The following is a 21,442-nucleotide window of genomic DNA, read 5'->3' as shown; positions in this document are numbered from 1 at the left end:
TTCAAATTTGTACTCGGTTATGCAGAGTCCCTTGGACTGCAAAGAGATCCAACCAGTCCATCCTAAAGGAAATCAGTCCTGAATATTCATTGAAAGGACTGATGCTGAAGCTGAAACTTCAATACTTTGGCCACCTGATGCGAAGAACTGACTTATTTGCAAAGACCCTGATGCTGGGAAAGATTGAAGGTGGGAGGAGAAGGGGATGACAGAGGATGAGATAGTTGGATGGCATCACCCAAGCAATGGCCATGAGTTTGAGCAAGCTCCGGGAGTTGGTGATGGACAGGGAGGCCTGGTGTGCTGCAGTCCATGGGGTCACAAAAAGTGGACATGACTGAGCGGCTGAACTGATACTGATGGATAAGCCTTCCATTTCTCTGCATCCATTCATTCATTCGCTCATCTGTCCACTCCCTCTCTCACTTAGTAAGTACCTGCTGGGTGTGGCCTCTATCCCAGGCCCCTAATAGGTATGGAGGGTTTTCTAAATGCCAAGCAGGCACACCGACATAGAAACAAAAATTCAATGAACAGCCTTTGGGGGCCCTCAGTCTTCTCAGGACTGTGGTTCCTGAGTCCCTGAAGCATGCAGGGCCAAAGGGATTGGCCAGGGCCAGGCTCCTGGAGTCAGTGGTGGGAAGGGCGGAGCAGGGCCAGGGGCTGGCCATGGAATGGAGCCATGGGGAGAGGACTGTGGATTCAGGCCTGCCGACGGTGCACAGGGAAACCTCTTCTCCTTCAGCAGGAAAGCTGACCCCACTCACCTGTGATACTGGACTGGGCCTTAAAAGAAAAAATACAACGAAGTGCTAAGTCTGGCCTCCAGGTGGGTTTGAGTCCAGAGCAGAGACCACAGAAGGGGCCAGGCCGAGCTGGGATGTGAGGGGTCATGTGCCAGGGTGTGACCTAGATCTGGACAAGCCTTCTATGCTGGTCCTTGCTGTCTCCTTCCCCTGAATCTGGATCCAGGTTCACACCCAGGCACACAGCCCTCCATATCCCAGCCCAGCCAGAGGGTTGAGATCCCACCTGTGAGCTCACAGGGCTCTGCCTGTTTTTGTGAATAAGGTTATCTGGGAATACCTGCCCATACCTGTGTATTCTCAGTGGCCCACAACCCTCTGGCTGAGGGTGTGTGTGTGTGTGTGTGTGTGTGTGAAGCTGCTTTAGTAGTGTCTGACTCTTTGCAACTCTACGAACCTAGCCCACCAGGCTCCTTTGTCCAAGGGATTCTCCAGGTGAGAATGCTGGAGTGGGTTGCCATTTCCTCCTCCAGGGGATCTTCCCGACCCTGGAATTAAACCCGTCTCTTTAATATCTCCTGCCCTGGCAGGTGGGTTCTTCAGGGACGTCTCTGGAGGGGTGGTGGCATCTAGCGCTTGTGTGCGGATTTGCCGGTGGAACCAGTTTGGACCAGCTGGGGCTTGTGTGAAGCAGGGGAGTCGCCAAGGGTGCGGGGTTTCTCCCCCCTCTGCCCCCTCCCTGCTGAAGGAAACGCTGCTGGAGCCCAGGCGTCCCTGAGGAGTCACCCAGGTCCTGTTCCCTTCAACCCGGAGGCAGTTCATGACTTTTACAAAAAAAGGGAAGGCTGCAGAGAGGGCTTGAGTGAGCCGGAGCGGCTGTTTAATTAAATTAAAAGGTCAAAAAGCAAAACCTTTCCTTGTGTTAACCTTTAGCCGAGAGTCCTTCGTATTGGGGGCCACAATATGCAAGTTGAAGGAAAAACCCCAGGGAGTTCTTCGGTCATTCAGTGTCCGCAGGGGGTCCATTCAGCTCAGCGAGCGGAAGCCACACCTGCTTCCAGAGGCTGGGGAGGGGGCCGGGAGTGTCCCCAGGGGTCCCTGCCACTGGGGCCCCTTGTTGAATCTGCGGGGGGCCAGCGGGGGTCGGGGCCCTGCTTCGCGTCACCAAGGAGAGCGGCGTGCCACGTGGCCCGGTTCAGACTATCGGCCGATGAAAACGCGCCAACGTGTCGTCTCCCCCAGCACAGTCCAGAAACGTGAGCGGCTCCTGGCTCTTGGTCTGATCCTGCCCCCACACCCCGGCTTGTTGCCAATAGCATTTTAGGCAAAATCTCCGAGTCTGTTTGCACATCTTGGAAGTTTATCTCTTAATCACTCTTCCTCTTTACCTGTGAACAGGTAGAAAATGTGGTCAGCAGTTTTCTGAACAAGGTACATGTGGGGTGTTTTCTGGAGCCAGAGAGTGCAGGGCACGGGGTGGAAGTTGGCATCAGTTACCAGCCCAGAGGGCCCCCTGGGGGCCTGTCTCTCTCTCTCTCTCCCTCTCTCTCTCTCCCAGGAGACGAGGTGCTGTGGTCTGTAAACAGCCAGCAGCCTCTTGTACCACATCATTGCTCCAACTGAAAACCCTGCCCTCCTTGGAAATTTGTTAGGATTTTATTAAATACTTTGATTTACACTCAACCATGACTTGTCATTTTCAGAGTATGAAAGGAAAATATCAGAAGCTAAGACAGCTAAACAGAGGAAACAAAGCTGAGTTTTATGCCCACCTGTCACCCGGCAGTGAGGGTTTTTAGGATGAAACCAAAATTGAACTCAGAAGTGTGGTGTGACCTGACAGCAAACAGGCGAAGCATGTGGGCAAAAGGCTGCTGCTCCCGGCCGAGGAGCCAAGGAGCCGGGGACAGGGGAGAGGGAGGCCGGGGAAGGGATGTCAGGTGTCAGACAGGCGCCTCCTCTCTTTTCTCATGGGTTTGACAACATGCTGGGAAGAGGGCAGTGTTGACTCGTGGTAAGGAAGGAAGCTGGGCTTTCGAAGGTTTAAGGAAATCAGCAAATTTCTTGCACCGGGTAGGCCTCTTTCCAAGGCCCGTGTGAGGCCATCACCCTTGTGACATCAACAGTCCTAGTGTGACTTCATCCTGCTCAGGCTTCCCTGGTGGCTCAGAGGGTAAAGCATCTGCCTACAATGCGGGAGACCTGGGTTTGATCCCTGGGTCGGGAAGATCCCCTGGAGAAGGAAATGGCAACCCACTCCAGTACTCTTGCCTGGAGAATCCTATGGACGGAGGAGCCTGGTGGGCTACAGTCCACGGAGTCGCAAAGAGTGGGACACGACTGAGCAACTTCATTTACACTTTTCTCTCAGGCCCCACAGTAGCCTCTTAGGAGCCGGGAGCTGTCAATCCTGCTGTTGATCTGCAGACGGCAGCTTTGTTTGACCTGGTGTCGTGGTCTGCTGGGCTGTCACAGCAGAACAGCACAGACTGGGTGCCTTAAGCAACAGAGACTTATTCTCAGGTCTGGAGGCTGGAAGTCCAAGCATGAGGGGCTGGCAAAGTAGGTTTCACTCGGAGCCCTCTTTTCTTGGCTTATGGGTAGCTGCCATCCTGGTAACTGGCTGTGTATCTGCACTGCCTCTTCTTTGTGTTTGCAAGGGATGGAAGAGAGAGAGAGACAGACAGACAGGGAGAGAGACAGAGAGACGCACAGAGAAACAGAGCAAGATGGGGGTGCATTCTTACAAAGACACCAACCCCGTTTTTGGGGCCCCACCCTCGCTCGACTTCCCTTGTAGCTCAGTTGTTACAAAGAATCTGCTTGCAATGCAGGAGACCCAGGTTCAATCCCTGGGTCAGGAAGATCCCTTGGAGAAGGAAATGGCAACCCACTCCAGTATTCTTGCCTGGAGAATCCCATGGACAGAGGAGCCTGGCAGGCTACATAGTCCATGGGGTTGCAAGAGTCGGACATTACCTCATTTAAGCCTCATCACATTGCAAAGGCTCCATCTCCAAATACCATCACGCTGAGGGTTAGGGCTTCAACCCACTGACTTTGGGAGGACACAGGCATTCAGTCCATAGCACCTAACAAGTGTATATGACTCCAAGCTTGTGGATGAGCAGAAAAATGCAGGCCATGCAGGCAGAGGCCCCGTCGGCAGCTTCCATTTAAGAGTTGCCCCAGACCAGGTTCTCGTGAGAGAGAGTGGTGATCTTCCCCTTTCTGTGCTAGAATCTCAGCCCAGATGTGTCTCTTACCCTCCATCTGTAGTGGATTGAATCGTGTCCGCGGTGATACATCCACATCCTAATCCCCAGTACCTATGGCTTTACTGGGGGAGAGGGTGTTTGCAGACATAACTAGTTAAGGCTATTCCTGGGTTTCGGGTGCACCTGAAACCCATGACCAGTGTCCCTGGAATAGGAGAATGCAGAGGTGCAGAGGGGACAGCCCTGTGAAGACAGCGGCAGAGAGGGGAGCGCCTTTAAGCCAGGGCCACCCATCACTGCCGCCCCTACCGGGAGCCGGGAGAGGGCGTGGGACAGAGTCCCTCCCAGAACTTCTGGAAGGAACCAGCCCTGGCGATACCTTGATTTTGAACCCCTGACCCCCAGAACAGAAATAATACATTTCTGCTGTTTTAAGCCACGCATCTTGTGGTTATTTGTTCTGGCAACCCAAGGACACTCACATGCTGCCCTTGGAGTGAAAGTTTTCATTTCAAGCATGAAGCCACCTCTGCCAGAACCTCCCAACAAGCCCCCAGCCCAGCCCGGGTCTGGGCAGGGCAGCAGCTTTGCCTGGAGCACCCCATGGGCTCCTCCGCAGTCTCCGGTTCAGTTCTGTATGTGACACACCCCATATGCTACGGGGCCAGAACACCTTTTTTTAAAATAACATTTATTTTATTGAAGTACGGTTGATTCTCAGTGTTGTCTTAATTTCTTCTGTACAGAAAAGTGACTCAGTCGTGCCTGCGCCTCCCCTTGGCAGCCACAGGCTGCTCTGTGTGTCCTTGTTTCCTAGATGAGCTCATTTGTGTCGTAGTTTCGGTTCTGCATTATGATGTCATGTAATGTTGGTCTTTCTCCGTCTGACTTGCTTCGCTTAGTATGATCATCTCTAGGTCCATGTTGCTGCAGATGGTATTATCCCATTCTTTTCTATGGCTGAGTAATATTCCATTGTGTGTATGTACCACATCTTCTTTATCCATTCGTCTGTTGATGGACATCTAGGTTGCTTCCAGGCCCTAACTATTGTAAATAATGCTGCTATGAACATGGGATGCACATATCTTTTCTAATTAGAGCTTTTTTCTTTTCTGGATACATGCCCAGGAGTGGGATTGCTGGATCATATGGTAGCTCTATTTTTACTTTTTTGAGGAACCTCCACACTGTTTTCCACAGTGGCTGCACCAATTTACATTCTGGGGACAAAACGTCTTGGTGTTACTAATTAGCTCCCTAAGTCACGTCACTTGGGAAAGCTCTGTGAAGGGGAAAAGCAATCTTCACGTGAAAGGTGGGTTGCCCAGGATGTCAAATAGAAGGTTTGGGGTAGCTCTTTCATTGTGTGTGATCATTAAGCAGAGACACGGATGCATAAAAGTCCAGGTGCTCACTGCCCCCAGGGGTGACAGGTAAGAGCACAGACGTCTCCCTGCAGTGAGTGTGTGCAGAGCACAGGATAGGCTGCCATAGACTGCCTCCTGGGGAAGCGGGGCCCAGCGGCACCCCGAGGGCCGACACTCAAAGACCCCAGTGGGCTTGTCGGGAGGTGGGGAAGAAAGGATTCTAAGCAGAGTTGTCAGTGGCGATGGGAGGTCGGGAGGCAGAGGTGTGGATGAGGCTGGGAGGTTAGCAGGAGGCCAGGAAGGATTCAGGGGAGGAGTTGGGTGACCGTCAGTTGCATTGCTGGACACCCACGGGGACGTGCAGAGCCCTGGTTGCCAGAGACCCTTCCCTGCCACACGTGGTCCAGAGGATTTGAGTAGGACCCTAGAGTCCATCTTCCCACACAAAGCCTCTGTGGACTCTACGAGCAAGTTCCTTGTAACTCTGCTTCTTCTGGAAGCTGCCACCTTCCAGAAGAGGTGTTTGCTGAGCCTCGCCCACAGAGGTTGCCAGGGAGCATGGGCTGTCTGTCTCCCACTGGTGAGCTGAGCCCCGGCTGAGCTGTGGATAGGACCTCGTTCTGCAGGTGAAGGTCGCTCTGGGCCTGTGTTTCAGGTGCGTTCTTCACCAAGGTGGTGGACCTGGGGGCCGCGTGTCTGAAGTTTGAGATCTGGGACACGGCTGGTCAGGAGAAGTACCACAGCGTCTGCCGCCTCTACTTCAGGGGTGCCAACGCCGCGCTTTTGGTGTATGACATCACCAGGAAGGTGAGGCTCACCTGCGTGTGTCCCCGCCCTCCCAGGCATTGGGAGGCTACCTTCCGGAGGCATCATGTGACTGGCCTGGGCTGGTCCTTTATATTAAAATTGTGACAACCAGTGGAGACTCCTTCAGTGAAAGTTGGTCACCTCCTCCAGGAAGCCCTCCCTGACCACCCCTCTTCCTGCTGCACAGTTGGGTTTGTGCCGCTCCGTGGTCCTCTTTCTGGAGGATCACTATCCATCATTCATGATTCCTTGGTGGGGGGGTCAGTTGGACCGTGTTTTACATGGGGTAGCCACCGACACCTGCCTTGTCTTTTCTGGGACGGCTGAGGAAGAACACCAAATCTGCCTGACGGTCCCGTTTTCCTTTTTCAGGATTCCTTCTGCAAAGCGCAGCAGTGGCTGAAGGACCTGGAGGAGGAGTTCCACCCTGGAGAGGTCGTGGTGATGCTGGTCGGCAACAAGACAGACCTGGAAGAGGAGCGGGAGGTGACCTTTGAGGTGGGTCTGTCTCAGTAGGGGAGATGGGAGGGACCTCAAACACGCGTGACCACCCACTCGCACAGCCACGTGCGCACACACAATTCCCAGTTCAGTTTCCTTCCTGGGCCAAGGTTTCTGATCTCTCCTAGGAAGGTCAGACCCAGAGATGGTGGCTTCCAGTGTGGGGAGAGCCCTGAGCATCACCTAGACCCCACACCCCCCTGGGCACTGAGGCTTGGCAGGGGCAGGCAGCACCAGGAACAAGGAAACCATGGCCCTCCCCACTCTTCCCCTGTGAGTGATGTGGGTTTCAGGTCTTCATCTTTGTGTTCAACAACCGTTCAAGAAGTACGTGCTAAAAGAAAAAAAAAAGGAAGTATGTGCTAAGTCGCTCAGTCACGTCCGACTCTGTGAGACCCCACGGACTGTACCCAGCAGGCTCCTCTGTCCGTGGGATTCTCCAGGCAAGAACACTGGGCTGTGTTGCCATTTCCTCCTCCAGGTTCAAGGGGCAAACCCAAATTTATTTGCTAGGAAATTAGCAAGGAACAGAGGACCCAGAAGCTGTAGTTCTTCTGTAAAATGACCAAGAGCAGAAAAAGTGCCCAGGGAAGTGAGCCTGTGAAGTTCAGGGAGCCTGGAGCAGGGAGCACGGGTCTGTGTGTGTGTCTCTGTGTGTCCAGGTGTCTCTTTGTGTGTATAGGTATGGGTGTCTCTGTGTGTGTATAGGTGGTATCTGTGTGTGTATGGGAGAGTGTGTGTGTATAGGAGGTACAGGTGGTGTCTGTGTGTATAGGTGTGTGTGTCTGTGTGTGAACAGGTGTGTGTCTCTGTGTGAACAGGTGTGTATGTCTCTGTGTGTGTACAGGTGTGTGTGTGTCTAGGAGGTAGGGTGGTGTCTGTATAGGTGTGTGTCTCTTTGTGTGTACAAGTGTGTATGTCTCTGTGTGCATGTATAGGTGTGTGTGTGTAGGAGGTAAGGTGGTGTCTGTGTCTACGGGTGTGTGTCTCTGTGTATGTACAGGTGTGTGTGTGTGTGTGTGTGTAGGAGGTAAGGTGGTATCTGTGTATAGGTGTGTGTCTCTGTGTGTACAAGTGTGTGTGTCTCTCTGGGTGTGTGTATAGGTGTATGTGTGTAGGAGGTAAGGTGGTGTCTGTGTATAGGTGTGTATCTCTCTTTGTGTACAGGTGTGTGTGTGTCTCTGTGTGTGTACAGGTGTGTGTGTGTAGGAGGTAAGGTGGTGTCTGTGTACAGGTGTGAGTGTCTGTGAACAGGTATGTGTGTCTCTGTGCACAGTTGTGTGTGTCTGTGTGTGTAGGAGGTAAGGTGATGTCTGTATGAACAGGTGTGTGTGTCTGTGTGTGTGCAGGTGTGTGTGTGTAGAAGGTAAGGTGGTGTCTGTGTGTACAGGTGTGTCTCTCTGTGTGAACAGATATGTGTCTCTGTGTGAACAGGTGTGTGTCTCTGTGTGAACAGTGTGTGTGTGTGTGTGTGTGTGTCTATGTGTACCAGTGTGTGTGTCTGTGTGAACAGGTGTGTGTGTCTGTGTGTGCACAGCTGTGTGTGTATAGGAGGTAAGGTGGTGTCTGTGTGTGTGGGGTGTGTGGGGTGGGTTTAGGAGAGGTGGAGGAGCAGATGAGGGGTGGCAAGGGGTAGGGAGGGGAGGGAGGCTGGAGGCAGGGGGCTGCCAGAGAAGCCTCATGCTGCCCTGGGGCTCAGTGGCACAGCCCCCTGCAGTGGTGGTGGGCTCAGGGGCGGGGATCTGATGGATGACTTAGGAAGAACATGCGGAGGACAGGTCAGGCTGTGGGGGAGATGGGACCCGGGTGGGGAGACCCTCAGGGAGGCCAGGGGTCCAGTTCTGGTGTGGACGGGGTCTCCTCTCTGCTCCCCCAGGACTGCTGCCCTGGGCTCGGCCTGCCTGTGGGTGGGGGACCCCATGGCTTAGACTGCATGGGAGCCGCCACCCCAGGGCTGTTGACCCTGGGACCCCAGACCCCACCCTGGCCTCTTCTTCACTCCGAGCTCCCACCAGGCTGGGCCTTGGGGTGGGGGTGGGGGGACAGAGTGCACAGACCCCAGAGCTGCAGGTGCCTCATCTGGGCAGAGGCCAGGCTGACCAGCGGGCGGTGAAGTTTTCACAGTAATTTGGGGGCTTTTCATCTTAAAATAATTGCAGCATTACAAAACTTGTTGCAGAAATAGTACAGATCCTGTCTGCCCTTCTCCCAGCTTTCCCACGTACGAACGACTTACTTACGTAAGCACAGAAAGTGAAAGTGAAAGTCGTGTCCGACTCTTTGCGACCCCATGGACTATACAGTCCGTGGAATTCTCCAAGCCAGAATACTGGAGTGGGTAGCCTTTCCCTTTTCCAGGGGATCTTCCCAACCCAGGGATCGAACCCAGGTCTCCCACATTACAGGCGGATTCTTTATCAGCTGAGCCACATGGGAAGCCCGAGAGTACTGGAGTGCTTCAGCAGATCTTCCCAACCCAGCAATTGAACCGGGATCTCCTGCACTGCAGGCGGATTCTTCACCAGCTGAGCTCTCAGGGAAGCCCTTAAGCACAGAATGACGAGCAAATCAGGAAACGAACAGCCACCCAGTGCTCTTAGCTCAGATTGGATCACTTTCCCACTATGGTCCTCTCCCTGGTTCAGGGAGCTCTGCTCCTGGATCTGGCCACTGAGAAGTCCCCCACCCCAGTGGGCCTTGTCCCTCCTGCCTCTTTGAGGTCTTTCTTCCTTCCTGGCTGGCCAGGAATGGCTGGCCAAGTTATTCCTGGTTCATCTTGCCCTTTCCCAGCCCCAGCCCTGGAAATCATCTCCCTGAGGAGCACTGGTTCCTTGTGTGGGGGAATGAATTTAGGAGCCAAGATCTCTGCACTGGATGTTCTCATTCCACGGGCAGTGAGATAACCATTAACCCCATCCTGGGGGACCTCAAGGACAAACTGGCAGACGGGAGGCTGGGGACCTGCAATTTAGGGGCTGGAGGCCCATTGCACTGAGAACAAACCCTTAGTGTGACCCCACCTGGAACCCTCAAGCTAGTGGGGGAAAGGCAGATATTTGGGTTTCATTCAGATGACCAGGGGCTTCCCAGGTGGCGCAGTGCTAAAGAATCCCCCTGACAATGCAGGTGATGCAGGAAAAGAGGGTTCGCTCCCTGTTGGGAAGATCCCCTGGAGGAGGAAATGGCAACGCACTCCAGTATTCTTGCCTGGGAAATTCCATGGACAGAGGAGCCTGGCGGGCCACAGTCCATGAGATTGCAAAGATTTGGACATGACTGAGTGACTGAGCATGCATGCAGATGTGACCAGATGTGAGCTACCCGAAGTCACCAAGTCTTCCTCTGTACCAGGTCACGTTGTCCTTTAAAACACAGATGATAATGGGCCATCTCTGTGTCTGGGCGGGGCTGAGAAGCTTGGGGAGGGGGGTGGAGTGCAGCTCTGTGGGCCAGGTGAGGAGGGTGGACGCTGCTGGGTGCGATGCTGCAGGCCTAGCTGGCCCAGCCCCCGGGGCCCGCTCAGCCTCAGGCAGGACCATCTGGGGCCCAAGCTCCTCCTGGGAGGGTCCAGAAGTGAGGGGCCTGCCTGGGGAGGCCCCCAGGTCCTCCTTCGTGGACCCTTTTCCCCTTCTCGGCCACACAAGCAGCCCTGGAGTTTCCCAGCCTCCCTTGCTTCACACACCATCACTCCATGCAGGACTGACCCCTGTGACCAGCAAGGAGGGGGAGCAGAAAAGGGCCCAGGGGGGCTCCCACCAGGCTGGCCTCATCCCCCTTCCATGTCTCCTCTGTTCTTGCTTGCTTTCGGAGCAACCCCGCCCCCAGATTCCACGGTGGGAGGGGAGCCTCCCCACAGACCCCACTGGGGGTGCTAGGCTCCCCTTCCAGTGAGCGCCACACCCGCCTCCTGGCCCCGCTGCCCAGTCCTGACCACCTCCCCCAGGAGCCCCAGTAACAGGACATGAGGAATGAGGTTCTCCACTGGTGCAACTGTCCCATGGTCTTTCTGGGTCTTCTCAGTACATTTCTGATGATTAATGTGGACTTTCCACGGTCACTTCCTCCAGGAAGGGAAGGAGTTTGCAGAGAGCAAGGGGCTGCTGTTCATGGAAACCTCGGCCAAACGCAACTACCAGGTGGCCGACGTCTTCAACGCCCTCGGTGAGTGACCAGCCCCCCGCCCCGGAGCCAGAGGTGGGGTGGGGTGTGTGGGAGGGTGCGCCTTCTTCAAATGGGTCTTCTCTGGCCTCCTGAGGCCCAGCCGAATGTTGCCAGGGGCCTGGAAGGTGGACATGAGTCAAGGGCGCCTGTTTCCTGGTTCCCGGAGAGCATGAGGGAGGGGGCGTCTCCAGGGACTGCCAAGGGTGCAGGGCCTGCGCTGGGCTGGGGGGCTTCCCTCCCAGCTGGGCTTCCCCCTCCTGTCGTCCACAGCCCGGGAGCTTTCGCGGAGAGAAGAGAGCAAGGAGGGCCAGAGGCAGCGGAGAGACGCTCCGCTGACCCTGAGCGAGCGGCCCTCGTGGCGGGGCCGATGCTGTGCCCACTAGAAGCGGCCGCTGCGCGGGCAGCTGCGGGGAGCGGGACTCCCAGCCCGCGCCCTGGCGGTCCTCCGAGCGAGCTACGGCCAGCTCCGTGGTGACGGCGGTTGCTGACCCCGGTCCACCGTCGAGCCCGGCGCGTGCCTGAGTCCTCGAGGTGCAGGAAGCCGGCATTCCTTAGAATAATCGCCTCCCTACCCACTCCAGTGTTCTTGCCTGGAGAATCCCAGGGACGGGGAAGCCTGGTGGGCTGCCGTCTATGGGGTCGCACAGAGTTGGACATGACTGAAGCGACTTAGCAGCAGCAGCAGCAGCAAGCTCGTGGGAATCCTTTGGGAGACGTTTGTGTGTCCAGGGGCCTCCAGAGGGTGGGGGCTCCACGTCCCCAGATGTCAGATTCCGCCTAAATCCCGGATGTCCTGGGGGTGGGCATGCCTGACCCTGCCTGGAGGTGCCCCCCTCAGCTGCCTGGCCACCAGGCACCGAAGGGGGGGAAATCAGCCGGCGGGCACTTGGTTCTGGGCAGGAGGCTGCCCGGGGTGGGCTGGGGGGTTTCACCTGCTCCCGGGACGGGGAAGAGGGGTCAGCAAGCCCCGCTGGAGTGGACCATGTCGTCCCTGGACCTCTGTGAGGGTCCCTGAGGGGGGCACCTGGGGGCGGGGCGGGGCCCCACAGTCCACTTCTCGGGGTGACTATGAGGACAAGACGCTTGGGCCCATAGGCTTGAGGACTCGGATTTCGAGCGGAGGGATACCTTGTTCTGCTCCAGTGAGTTTTTCGCCTAAAAGTAAAGCCCTTTCTCGCACGTGGTCTCTGGTGAGTTTGTAGGTGGGGGTTGTTACTCACGTCTCCAGAGGGGCCCCAGGCGGGGCGGCGATGGCTGCGGTGGGCACAGGGCATCTTTCGGGTGGAGAGAGATCATGGGCTGGCCTGGTTCCTCCCTTTAGAGAGGCCCCCCACGGCCCTTCTGGGAGGTGAGCCAGCGGCCACATGAAGGTAGTTTAAAGGCGGCTACTTGGGAGGGAGGTGGTGATGCTGGTTCCCCTCTGGGACTGTGATAAGCAGGTATGAAATTTTAAATAAGACGCCACTGTCATCCTCCCCCCCCCCCCCCACCAAAAAAAAAAGTGGCTTCACTTTGTCAGCTGTAAGGATCAACAGGACAAACGTAAAGCGGCCTCCCTGTTGATGCCGAGCCCCTTGACGTCCCCCAAACGCGTGTTTCTTTCCTAGACAATTTCCGGGTGAAACCTGCGGCTTACTGCTGCGAGCCCTGCAGATTCTGGCTGCAGTGAAGTGTCTTATACGGCCGTTCCCTTGAAGATGGAGCGTGTGGGACGCGAGCCCTTGCTGGGTCAGACCGTTTCCTGTGCGCTGTCTCCTCACTCAGGGTAGCAGGGCTGGGTGGCTTAGTCGCTATGTCCTGTCCGACTCTGGAGACCCGGTGGACTGTAGCCCACCAGGCTCCTCTGTTCCTGGGATTTCCCAGGCAAGAACACAGGAGGGGGTTGCCATTTCCTTCTCCAGGGGATCCTCCCGATTCAGGGATTGAACCGGGGTCTCCTGCGCTGCAGGTAGTCTCCTGTGTTGCAGGCGGACGCTTTACTGATCGAGCCACCAGGGAAGCCAGCTGGGCTGGTTTGGACTCCCCCAGCAAAGGAGGAGACCACTTGGAGGTAGCTGGAGGCTGAGGTTGCCTCTGGCCACTAGATGGCACTCCAGCCTCGCTGAAGCAAACCCCACTGCTCCAGGTCCGGAGAGTTGCTTTGCTGAACGATAGATGTCTTTCAGAGGAGTATCGACCCATCCATGATGAAATAGGAAGTGGGGAAATCATGCTAGCAGTAGGATGCCTATATATGTGATTGCTTTCCTCCTGTCTTCTCAGGCCAGAATTTATTATTAAAGCATATTCTTTGACTCATTGCCACCTCCCTCCTTCATGCCTCCCTCCCTCCCCGCAGGATGGGATGGGGTGCATGGTGACCCTGGAGCCTAGGGTCCCCATTGCCGGGTGTGATTGCCCCTTTCCCTCACCTTCTTCCCCACGAGGCAGGTGGGGCTCAGCCCTGGAATCACCTGGAAGCCTCTGTAGGCAGTATCCCTGAGCCCACCAGCTCCGTGTTAGATCTGCCTGCAGGGCGGCGTGGGCCCTGGGAGGTCTAGACCCACTCAGTGATCTAATATTCAGACACGGGGGAGCTCTGCGGTAAGGGCAGGGGTTCTGTCTGTCTGTCCTCACATGGGGCTCCCAGTGCCTGGTATGACTCTGGCATATGCCAAGCACTCAGCAAATGTGTCCCAGGAGAGGACTGAAGCTATTTTCCCCAGCATTGTAAAGAAAAGGCAGGTTTTTGCTTAGAAACAGCCTCCGCCACACCCAGAGACAGGTGTTTCCGGAGCCTCTCTGTGTCTGCTGCACACACCTGAGCTCAGCCCTCCCTGGACCGTGAGGTTGTGGTGGGTGTGGAGCCTGGAGGGAGATGAGTCCCTGGGATTGCGGGTGTTCTGGGCACAGATTCTCCAGGGTAAACGATCCTGGGGGAGGCCAGTATGTGAGCTCTCTCCTGTCTGCAGCTGAGGAAGCCGCTCCAGCCCTTTTCACGAGCCAGAGACTGTGTGTGTGTGTGTGTGTGTGTGTGTGCACGCACGCGTGTGTGCTCGTGGTGGAGGCAGGAGACACAGCAGAGCAGCCTCTGGGAGCAACCCTGCTTCCTGCCTGTGGTCCTGACCTTTCCCCTCCCACTCTGTTTCTAGCTCCTCCTCCGTCTCCCCTGGAAGAGCCCCCTGTGCCTGGAGGGGCTGACTCAGGAATCCATTCTTTTCCTTTTAAAATAATCCCTTTTTGGAGGTCACATTTAGAACAACTTGAAATCATCTTACCATTTGTAAGATGTTGAATGAAAAGAAAAGAAAAAAGGAAGAAAGGGAAAAAAGGAGAAATACCTCCTTTAGAAGAATCTGCTCAGGAGGAAAGAATCAGAGAATCAGCATCCTGCAGCCCACGAAGGACAGCTGGTCTCAGCAAGGGTACCTGGGGGCCCGAGTCCCTGGCCGGGAGCTCTTTGGGAGACAGGCTGCTGTCACAGGGCCCCAGGACTTCTGAAGATCATTTCTGAGCAGACGGGAAACCGAGAGGGTCTTACAGTCTGCAAAGTGTCAGGCTTGGCTCCTATCGGAGTGGGACCTGGAGCCCGCCATCAGATACCATGTTGTAGGACAGACGCGGAGCGTCCGTGCCTCAGCGATGGCTGAGCCCCTCTCTGCCTTTGGACCCAACTGCTCAGATGACAGGAAATACAGGGCAGGACGGAAGGAGGAGGTCAGAGCACTTGGGGGAGCAGGCGCCACGTGCTGCGCGTGGATCATCCTACCAGGTAACGCATCTGGGCTCTTGTAAGAGTCGGTGTCATGACAAAATCAGATGATGGGGGATGAACGGGAAATAACTAACCGTGACCCTGAATCTAGACTGGAGTCTGGCTTCCAAAAAAAGGAAAAAAGGCAGCTAAGAGTTCCTTGCCTTATTTGGGGAGTGTTGAGTATGGATGAAAAACTCTATGATATTATAGAATTCTTACAAAATGTTTGAGGCATGATAATTTTGTGGTTATAGTGGAGATTGCCCTTTGCTTGAGGAGAAAGACACAGAAATGTCTAGGGGAAATATGGTATCTATAACTCACTTCCAAGGGGTAGAGAGAAGAGGGGAGAGTGCGGGAGAGAAAGTAAATGCAGTGATAATCGTGGATGCTATTAGTATTTTTATTGAGATGGCACCCCACTCCAGTACTCTTGCCTGGAAAATCCCATGGACAGAGGAGCCTGATGGGCTGCAGTCCATGGGGTCTCGAAGAATTGGACACAACTGGGCAACTTCACTTTCACTTTTCACTTTCATGCATTGGAGAAGGAAATGGCAACCCACTCCAGTGTTCTTGCCTGGAGAATCCCAGGGACGGGGAGCCTGGTGGGCTGCCATCTCTGGGGTCGCACAGAGTCGGACACGACTGAAACGACTCAGCAGCAACAGCAGCAGCAGCAATTTTCTGGTGGAACCTTTAGGATTTTCTATGTATAGTGTCATGTCATCTGCAAACAGTGTGAGTTTTACTTCTTCTTTTCCAGTCTGGAATCCTTGCCCTTCCATCTTAAACAAGCGGAACCAAGCCCTTTCCTCTTCCCTCCCCTTCACTGCTATCTCCCTCTCCTTTCCCTTCACAGACAAGCCTTTGAAACAATCGTCTTTACGGACTCACTTGCGATGCGATTCTCAGGGTGCTGGAATCGCCCACCACGATCCAACATTGGATCATTTTGATCTCCTTATCAGATTTTACTCTTGACCCATTTCCTCCTTTTTATATATTCTTTTCTAAGGACTGTGGGCTTCCCTGGAGGCTCAGATGGAAAAGAATCCACCTGCAATGCAGGAGACCTGGGTTTGATCCCTGGGTTGGGAAGATCCGATGGAGAATGGATAGGCTACCCACTCCAGTGTTCTTGGGCTTCCCCTGTGGCTCAGCTGGTAAAGAATCTGCCCGAAATGCGGGAGAACTGGGTTTGATCCCTGGGTTGGGAAGATCCCCTGGAGAAGGGAAAGGCCCCAGTATTCTGGCCTGGAGAATCCCATGGGCTGTATAGTCCATGGGGTCACAAAGAGTCGGATACAACTGAGCCACTTTCACTTTCACTTCTAAGGCCTTGTTACATTTTCTCAGACTCCAGCTATTATAAGTGGAGGGTAGGGACTTCCCTGGGAGTCCAGTGGTTAAGACTCTGTGCTTCCAATGAGCCAGTTCGATTCCTGGTCAGGAAACTAAGAGCCCACATGCCTTGCAGCCAAAAAAAAAAAAAAAATTAAGTGGAGTATATTAGTTATCATCATAATATTTTTGAACTTTCTTGTGTGTTTAAAACTTCCATAGTAGGAGTTTGGAGAATACATAAAATCTCCCGTCTCCCCGACTCTCTGGGCTCGGGAGGTGTGTTCCAGGGGCTGCCCTGACTGGGTACCAGGTGCTGCGTGGCTGGAATCCGGAGCCCTTTGCCACACTGATGTTTCCACGTCTGCAGCACACGGGGCTGTGAGTGCTTCTAAAGTGTGCAGCTGAGTGGCGTTTAGCCTGGTTACCACCTTGGCCAAGTTCCCAGACACTTTCAACCCCTAAAGGAAGCCCTGCATCCATGAACAGCCCCCGGCAGCCGCCAGACCACTTTCTGCCTGTGGACTCGCCTCCCTGGACCTTTGTAAATGGAATCATGCGCGAGGGGCCTTTGGTGCCTGGCTTCTGTCGTGCTGTGTCCTGTGTTCACGATTCCCCCACGTGGCAGCATCAGGCAGAACGTCACTCCTTTCTGTGGCTGAGTCATAAGCCGTGGTACGTGTGTGTAGACCGCGTTTTGATATCCATTCATCTGTTGATGGGGGTTGGGGTTGTTTCTACCTTTTTTGGCCGTTGTGCTGCTGGGAACTGTCCTATATAAGTGTTTGTTTGAACAGCGGTTCTCAGCTCTTGGGGTGTGTCCCCACGGGTGGGAGGGGGCCATGTGGTCGCTTTGGGTTCTGGGCCGGGCCAGCACCTGCCTGCCCTGGGAGGGGGACTGGCCGCACTCCTGTTCCTACTTGTGCGTCCAGCCTGGGGTGGTGCTGACCGAGCAGGAGCTCTCCTTGGGAGGGGACTGGCCCCTGCCCTCCCTCCAGCCTCCCTGGGGCTGGGGAGCGGGCAGCCCTGACCCAGCCCCATCCGGGCGGTCTGGGCCAGTTCAGCCTCCTCCAGCTGGCCAGTGAGCGTGGACCCCCGCCTTCCTCTATCTGGGCAGGGCAGCCGGGCCGGGGTCCTGCAGGCTGGCCCTGTGTCCCTTCCCCTGCTGAGTGTGGACGGAAGGAGTCCCGAGGCCTAGGGGTTCCTGAGATCCTGCAGGCAGGGTGCAGGCAGATGCCTGTCGGGCCTGAGCTCTGGGTTCAGAAGCAACTGGTTAAACCTGCCCGCCCGCTCCTGGCCCCAGCGCTGGAGGGGTGGGCACACCTTGGGGAAGGGGGTTTATGCTTACAGAGCATCCACAGCTGTTGGCAGGTACACAGGGGCCGCGCCACCCAAGCTCAGGACTGAGGTGGATGTCCCCAGGCCCAGGTTCATGTGGGAACTGGGGCCTCCAGAAGGTGGGGATGGAGCTCAGTTGTCCCATCAGTGGCCATGTGCCCCCAACACCAAAGCGAGCTCCGCCTGAAACAGGACGCAGGGGCATCCCCGTGCGATTTGAAAGGGACACAGATGGGGTTGAAATACTCGAACCCAAGAGTACTGGAGACAAACACCCCTGTTTCTTTCTCTTCCACAAGTACCAACAGGGAGGCAAAAAGAACGGCAGCAGAGAGCAGGGCAGGTGAGGCCGAGGGGCCGTGATGCCCTCCCGGGGGCCCCTGCACAGCGGCCTCGTGCAGTGCGCAGCCTGAGCAACTGGTCAGGGCGGCTTGGGGGCGGCACAGGCTGAAGGTGGCCAAGGCCGCCCCAGCCCCCTGCTCAGTGCCGGCTGCCCCTGGGCTAGTCCCGGAGCCTCTGGGCTGCTGGGCTCTGAGGGTCCTTCCAGGCTAACGTCCTGTGAGGGAGAGTACCGTGTGCTCTGTCACCACGCAGACATGTGTGAACAAGCCAGCTGCTTTTATTAGGACTGGAGGGAAGGTGGCTGGTGGAGGAGGAGGGGTGGGGGGCAGGCTCCCGCTGTTATTCCTGGACCAGCTGGGCCGTCAGCCGCCCCGGGAGGGCTCGGGAGGGCTCAGCGCCGCCTTCCAGGCGGAAGCAGGCCGGCATGCGCCAGGGGCCAGGCCTGGGTCCGTCCCCCGGGGCAGCTCTTCGCCGGCCGAAGCGGCCCACGGGCCGGATCCCACGGCCCGCGTACCAGGCAGGGTTGATGTCGGGGGCTGGAAAGAGCGAGAAGAGCGCATGGAGGCCTGTGCCCTGGAGCATACAGCCCTGGTGGCCGGGCCGGGTGTGTGTTCAGCTCATGGCTGCCTGTCACCCAGGCCATGCCAGGACCACCCACCCGCACAGGAGGTTCACCCGGAGCGCCCATTTCTGGTGCTGGGGTGGCTTTGGGAAGTAGGATTTCAGACTCACACCAGGACACACTCCCCTTCCTTTCCTGTCCCCACAGCCCCGTTCTCATGGGTGACGTGCACTCAGCCCAAGGCCACCCGTGTGGTGAGGAGTGACCCTCCCCCGTGTGCTGGGCCGGGACCCTTGGGAGCACCTGTCCGGGCCACCTGGGGGAAGGGTCTGGGGAACAGGAGGCCAAACCCCAACCCCGGGATGCTTAGCAAGGATGCCCCAGCCCAGGAAGTAGCCAGACACCCCCTGTGACCCCTGGGGGCGGGGGCGGGGCTGGACACTCACTGCGGATCTCCATGGAGTGCTGGTGGGCTCTGCTGGCAGCCCCCTGCAGGGCCAGGCCCAGCAGCAGCAGGCAGAGGAGCCAGGCCCCCACCGCCTTCATTCCACTCACTCCTCGAAGAGGCCCCGCTTGGGAGGGTGCAGCCTAGGGGCAAAGGTGAGCGCACATGAGGGCGTGTGTGGGCAAAGCGGGGCGCCTCGGATAACGCCTCACACACTCTGTGTGTGTCAGAGTGGGTGTGCGTGAGTGTGTGCACACATGCATGTACACGGACATGGGTGTGCACAGGTGTACGGCAGGTGTGCATGGGGTTACACGCGTGTGCACACCCAGTCGGGCTCCAGTGTGCACTTCTCTGCTGGGATGGCAGTGAGCCTGAAACAGCAGGTGTGCCTGGCTGTGTGCACAGTCCCTTGCTCCCCCGGGGACCGCAGTCTCTGCTCTGTACAGTGAGCGTTCGATGAGGTGACCACGTGTGTATTGGCCTCTCATGGGCTCAGTCGTGTTTACAAGGACCGTCTGTCGTCAGAAGGAACCCTGGGGGAATATGAGCTGTGGCTGCAGAGAGCTGGGCTGTCTTGGACGTGCTTCAGTCTGTCTGTCTGTCCATCTGTGTCAGGGAGCCAGGAGTGTGGGAGGCCTCTGCTCCACTGTGGGTGTGCACACTTGGCCTCGGCAGGGTGGTGGTGGGGGACGACAGAGGCGAGCAGGTTGGTGGGGACCTGCCAGGAGGAGTCAGGTGGCTGCCGAGGTGGAGGGGGTGGCCTAACCTCAGCCATCAGCCGGGGGTGGGGGCCTGGGGGGTGCTGAGCCTGGACCTCGCTCAGGGTGGGGGACCCCGCTGCAGGGCTCTTTCCCTCCCTCAGCCCAGTTCCATCCTGCCCCCTGCCCACTGACCCTGTAGAAGGGTCGTCATTCACCATCCCTGCCAGGCGAGCTCACCAGCCCCCGTGACCCCAGATCCAAGCTGCTGAGTCTCCAAGATCAACCGGCAGCCCGTGGGGACTTGCCCTCATGCAGCAGGACAGCCTTGTACAGGTGGGGGAGAGCTGTGGGTGACAGAAGCACCCAGAAATCTGCCTCTCACCCTGCTGGGCTGAGCCCGAAACAGCGTCCACCTGGCAAACCTGGCAACTCCTTCCGCAGGCGCCCTCATTTCTTAGGGCTGGCTCCTTCCCCTGCTCCCCCTCCCCCAGCACTCAAGGAACCAGCAGAAGACGCCAGAGAGCTTGTCTGTTTCAGGGAAGACCCCTCTGCTGACCTTGGCTTTCCAGCCTGTCCCTGAGCCCAGTGGAAAATGAAAGCATTAGTCCCTCAGTCGTGTCCGACTCTTTACAGCACCGTGGACTGTATCCCGCCAGGCTCCTCTGTCCCTGGGATTCTCCAGGCAAGAATACTGGAGTGTATTCTTAGGGTTAGGTTAGGGTAGGTAGCCATTTCCTCCTCTGGGGGATCTTCCCTACCCAGGGATCGAACCTGTGTCTCCTGCAATGCAGGTAGATTCTTTACCGTCTGAGCCACCAGGGAAGCCCTAGCCCCAAGGAACATGATCTCCAACTGAGATTTAAAATGTCCACCCCTTCCTTTTCTAGAGACCTGTTGGCAGGGGGACTCCACCTTAGAGGAAATGGAGGTGCCATCATGAAAGCAGACTGATAAAGAGGTGCTCCCAGGCCGGCTGGGCTGTTCGCTGTCCCCTGGCTGGGACCCCCGCTGGGTGCAGGGCGCCTTAGGAGAGCCCTGGTGGAGCTTGTCTCCTGACCCTCAAGGTCCGGCCTCCTGAGAGCCAGGGGCTCGCTGTCTCCTGGCTGGTGGGACTCCTGGTCTGTGTTCCCAGCGGAGTTGCCTGGACGGCTCCGCCTTTCGTTTCCACCACAACAGCCGACTGGACGGGGGCCCGGACAGGCAGGGGTGGCCCCTGGATGCACAAACAGGGTGGGGTCCCCACCAGAGCTGGTCCTGGCTGCCAGGACAGAGCCCTGCCCGCATAGGGAGGGAAGGGTGGCAGGGGAGGAGGCAGGAGCGTCAGGGACCCCTGCCCTCTCCAGCGCCCCACGAGTTACTCACCGAGGTTCCCAGCGGCTGGCGGCTGGCGAGTGCTGTGGACAGGAGCGGGGACCCAGGTGGGGCGCGCTCGCCCCTTTTATGCGCCCCGGGAGGAAGCAGCTGACCCAACCCCCTCCCTCCCTCTCCGCCTGCCTCCCTCACTGGGCCACATCGAAAGAGTCATTTCTTTTTTCTTTTTTTCTAATTTTTTTTTTTTTTTAACTCTCATCACCGATGTGATGTGTCCTTTCCTGGGTTATATAATTTCATTTGGGCTGAGTGGTTTTAAAACACATTAGCTTTCCTTCTGCACGCTTTGGGAAGACTGCAGAGCCAGGCACCACTGGCCTGGGTGCTCCGAGCCACGAGACGGCTGACACAGAGGTGACCCTCCAGCCACCTCCCTCCTCCTTTAAGTCCCGCTTCCCGTGCAGAGTCACCCGAAGAGGCCATCACAGCTGAACGACACCCTCCTAACCCTTCCCTGACCGGTCCGTCACCCACTTGCCTTTTCACAGCTGCATTTATTACATACAAACCACTTTCGTCCTGTTTCTACCACTGAAAAATTATGTTTATTCCAGCCCTTTCCAGAGTCATCATAATTACAGCTGAAAGAAGTTTATTATGATTTTCTGGTGAAGGGAATGGCAATCCACTCCAGTATTCTCGCCTGGAAAATCCCATGGACAGAGGAGCCTGGTGCGTTACAGTCCATGGGGTTGCAAAGAATCAGACACGACTGAGCAATGAACACACACACACGTTATGATTATAAAATGAATGAGTACATTTCTATTATAAAATAAATAACATATGCTAAGCTG

General features: G+C 56.4%; 2 protein-coding genes and 1 long non-coding RNA gene across 8 annotated transcripts in view; 1 reads left to right on the top strand and 2 right to left on the bottom strand.

Annotated features, from left to right (window-relative positions):
• RAB17 (RAB17, member RAS oncogene family) overlaps positions 1 to 21,442 on the top strand; it is a 45,477-nt gene extending 24,035 nt beyond the window's left edge. For 3 of the 6 annotated variants that reach the window (XM_061412732.1, XM_061412726.1, XM_061412727.1), the window contains exons 3-6: positions 5,990 to 6,141; positions 6,514 to 6,639; positions 10,710 to 10,803; positions 11,074 to 11,980. In XM_061412732.1, coding sequence (XP_061268716.1) covers positions 5,990 to 6,141; positions 6,514 to 6,639; positions 10,710 to 10,803; positions 11,074 to 11,186 — 485 coding nt within the window. In that variant the 3' untranslated portion in view covers positions 11,187 to 11,980. Of the gene's footprint in view, positions 1 to 3,196; positions 3,309 to 5,989; positions 6,142 to 6,513; positions 6,640 to 10,709; positions 10,804 to 11,073; positions 11,981 to 12,410; positions 13,103 to 21,199 lie in introns of those variants that run through there. The other 3 variants (XM_061412731.1, XM_061412729.1, XM_061412728.1) reach the window with 3 other exon arrangements.
• LOC133244942 (uncharacterized) lies at positions 1,610 to 2,818 on the bottom strand. The gene is made up of 2 exons (XR_009735560.1): positions 2,519 to 2,818; positions 1,610 to 2,134 (listed from the first exon to the last, which is right to left on the bottom strand). It is a non-coding gene; the product is annotated as an uncharacterized LOC133244942 (long non-coding RNA).
• PRLH (prolactin releasing hormone) lies at positions 17,748 to 19,764 on the bottom strand. The gene is made up of 2 exons (XM_061412733.1): positions 18,572 to 19,764; positions 17,748 to 18,099 (listed from the first exon to the last, which is right to left on the bottom strand). Exons 1-2 carry the CDS (start codon positions 18,669 to 18,671, stop codon positions 17,903 to 17,905), a joined length of 297 nt encoding a protein of 98 aa, XP_061268717.1. The 5' UTR covers positions 18,672 to 19,764; the 3' UTR covers positions 17,748 to 17,902.

This window comes from Bos javanicus, chromosome 3, assembly GCF_032452875.1.
Source record: "Bos javanicus breed banteng chromosome 3, ARS-OSU_banteng_1.0, whole genome shotgun sequence".
Taxonomy (NCBI): Eukaryota; Metazoa; Chordata; class Mammalia; order Artiodactyla; family Bovidae; genus Bos; species Bos javanicus.
This window is presented reverse-complemented; position numbering and strand designations above follow the sequence as displayed.

Coding starts and splice junctions, on each gene's coding strand:
- PRLH (XM_061412733.1), bottom strand. CDS start 18,671: ATGAAGGCGGTGGGGGCCTGGCTCCTCTGCCTGCTGCTGCTGGGCCTG. Junction 18,100..18,571: donor GCACTCCATGGAGATCCGCA/GTGAGTGTCCAG, acceptor CGCTCTTTCCAG/CCCCCGACATCAACCCTGCC.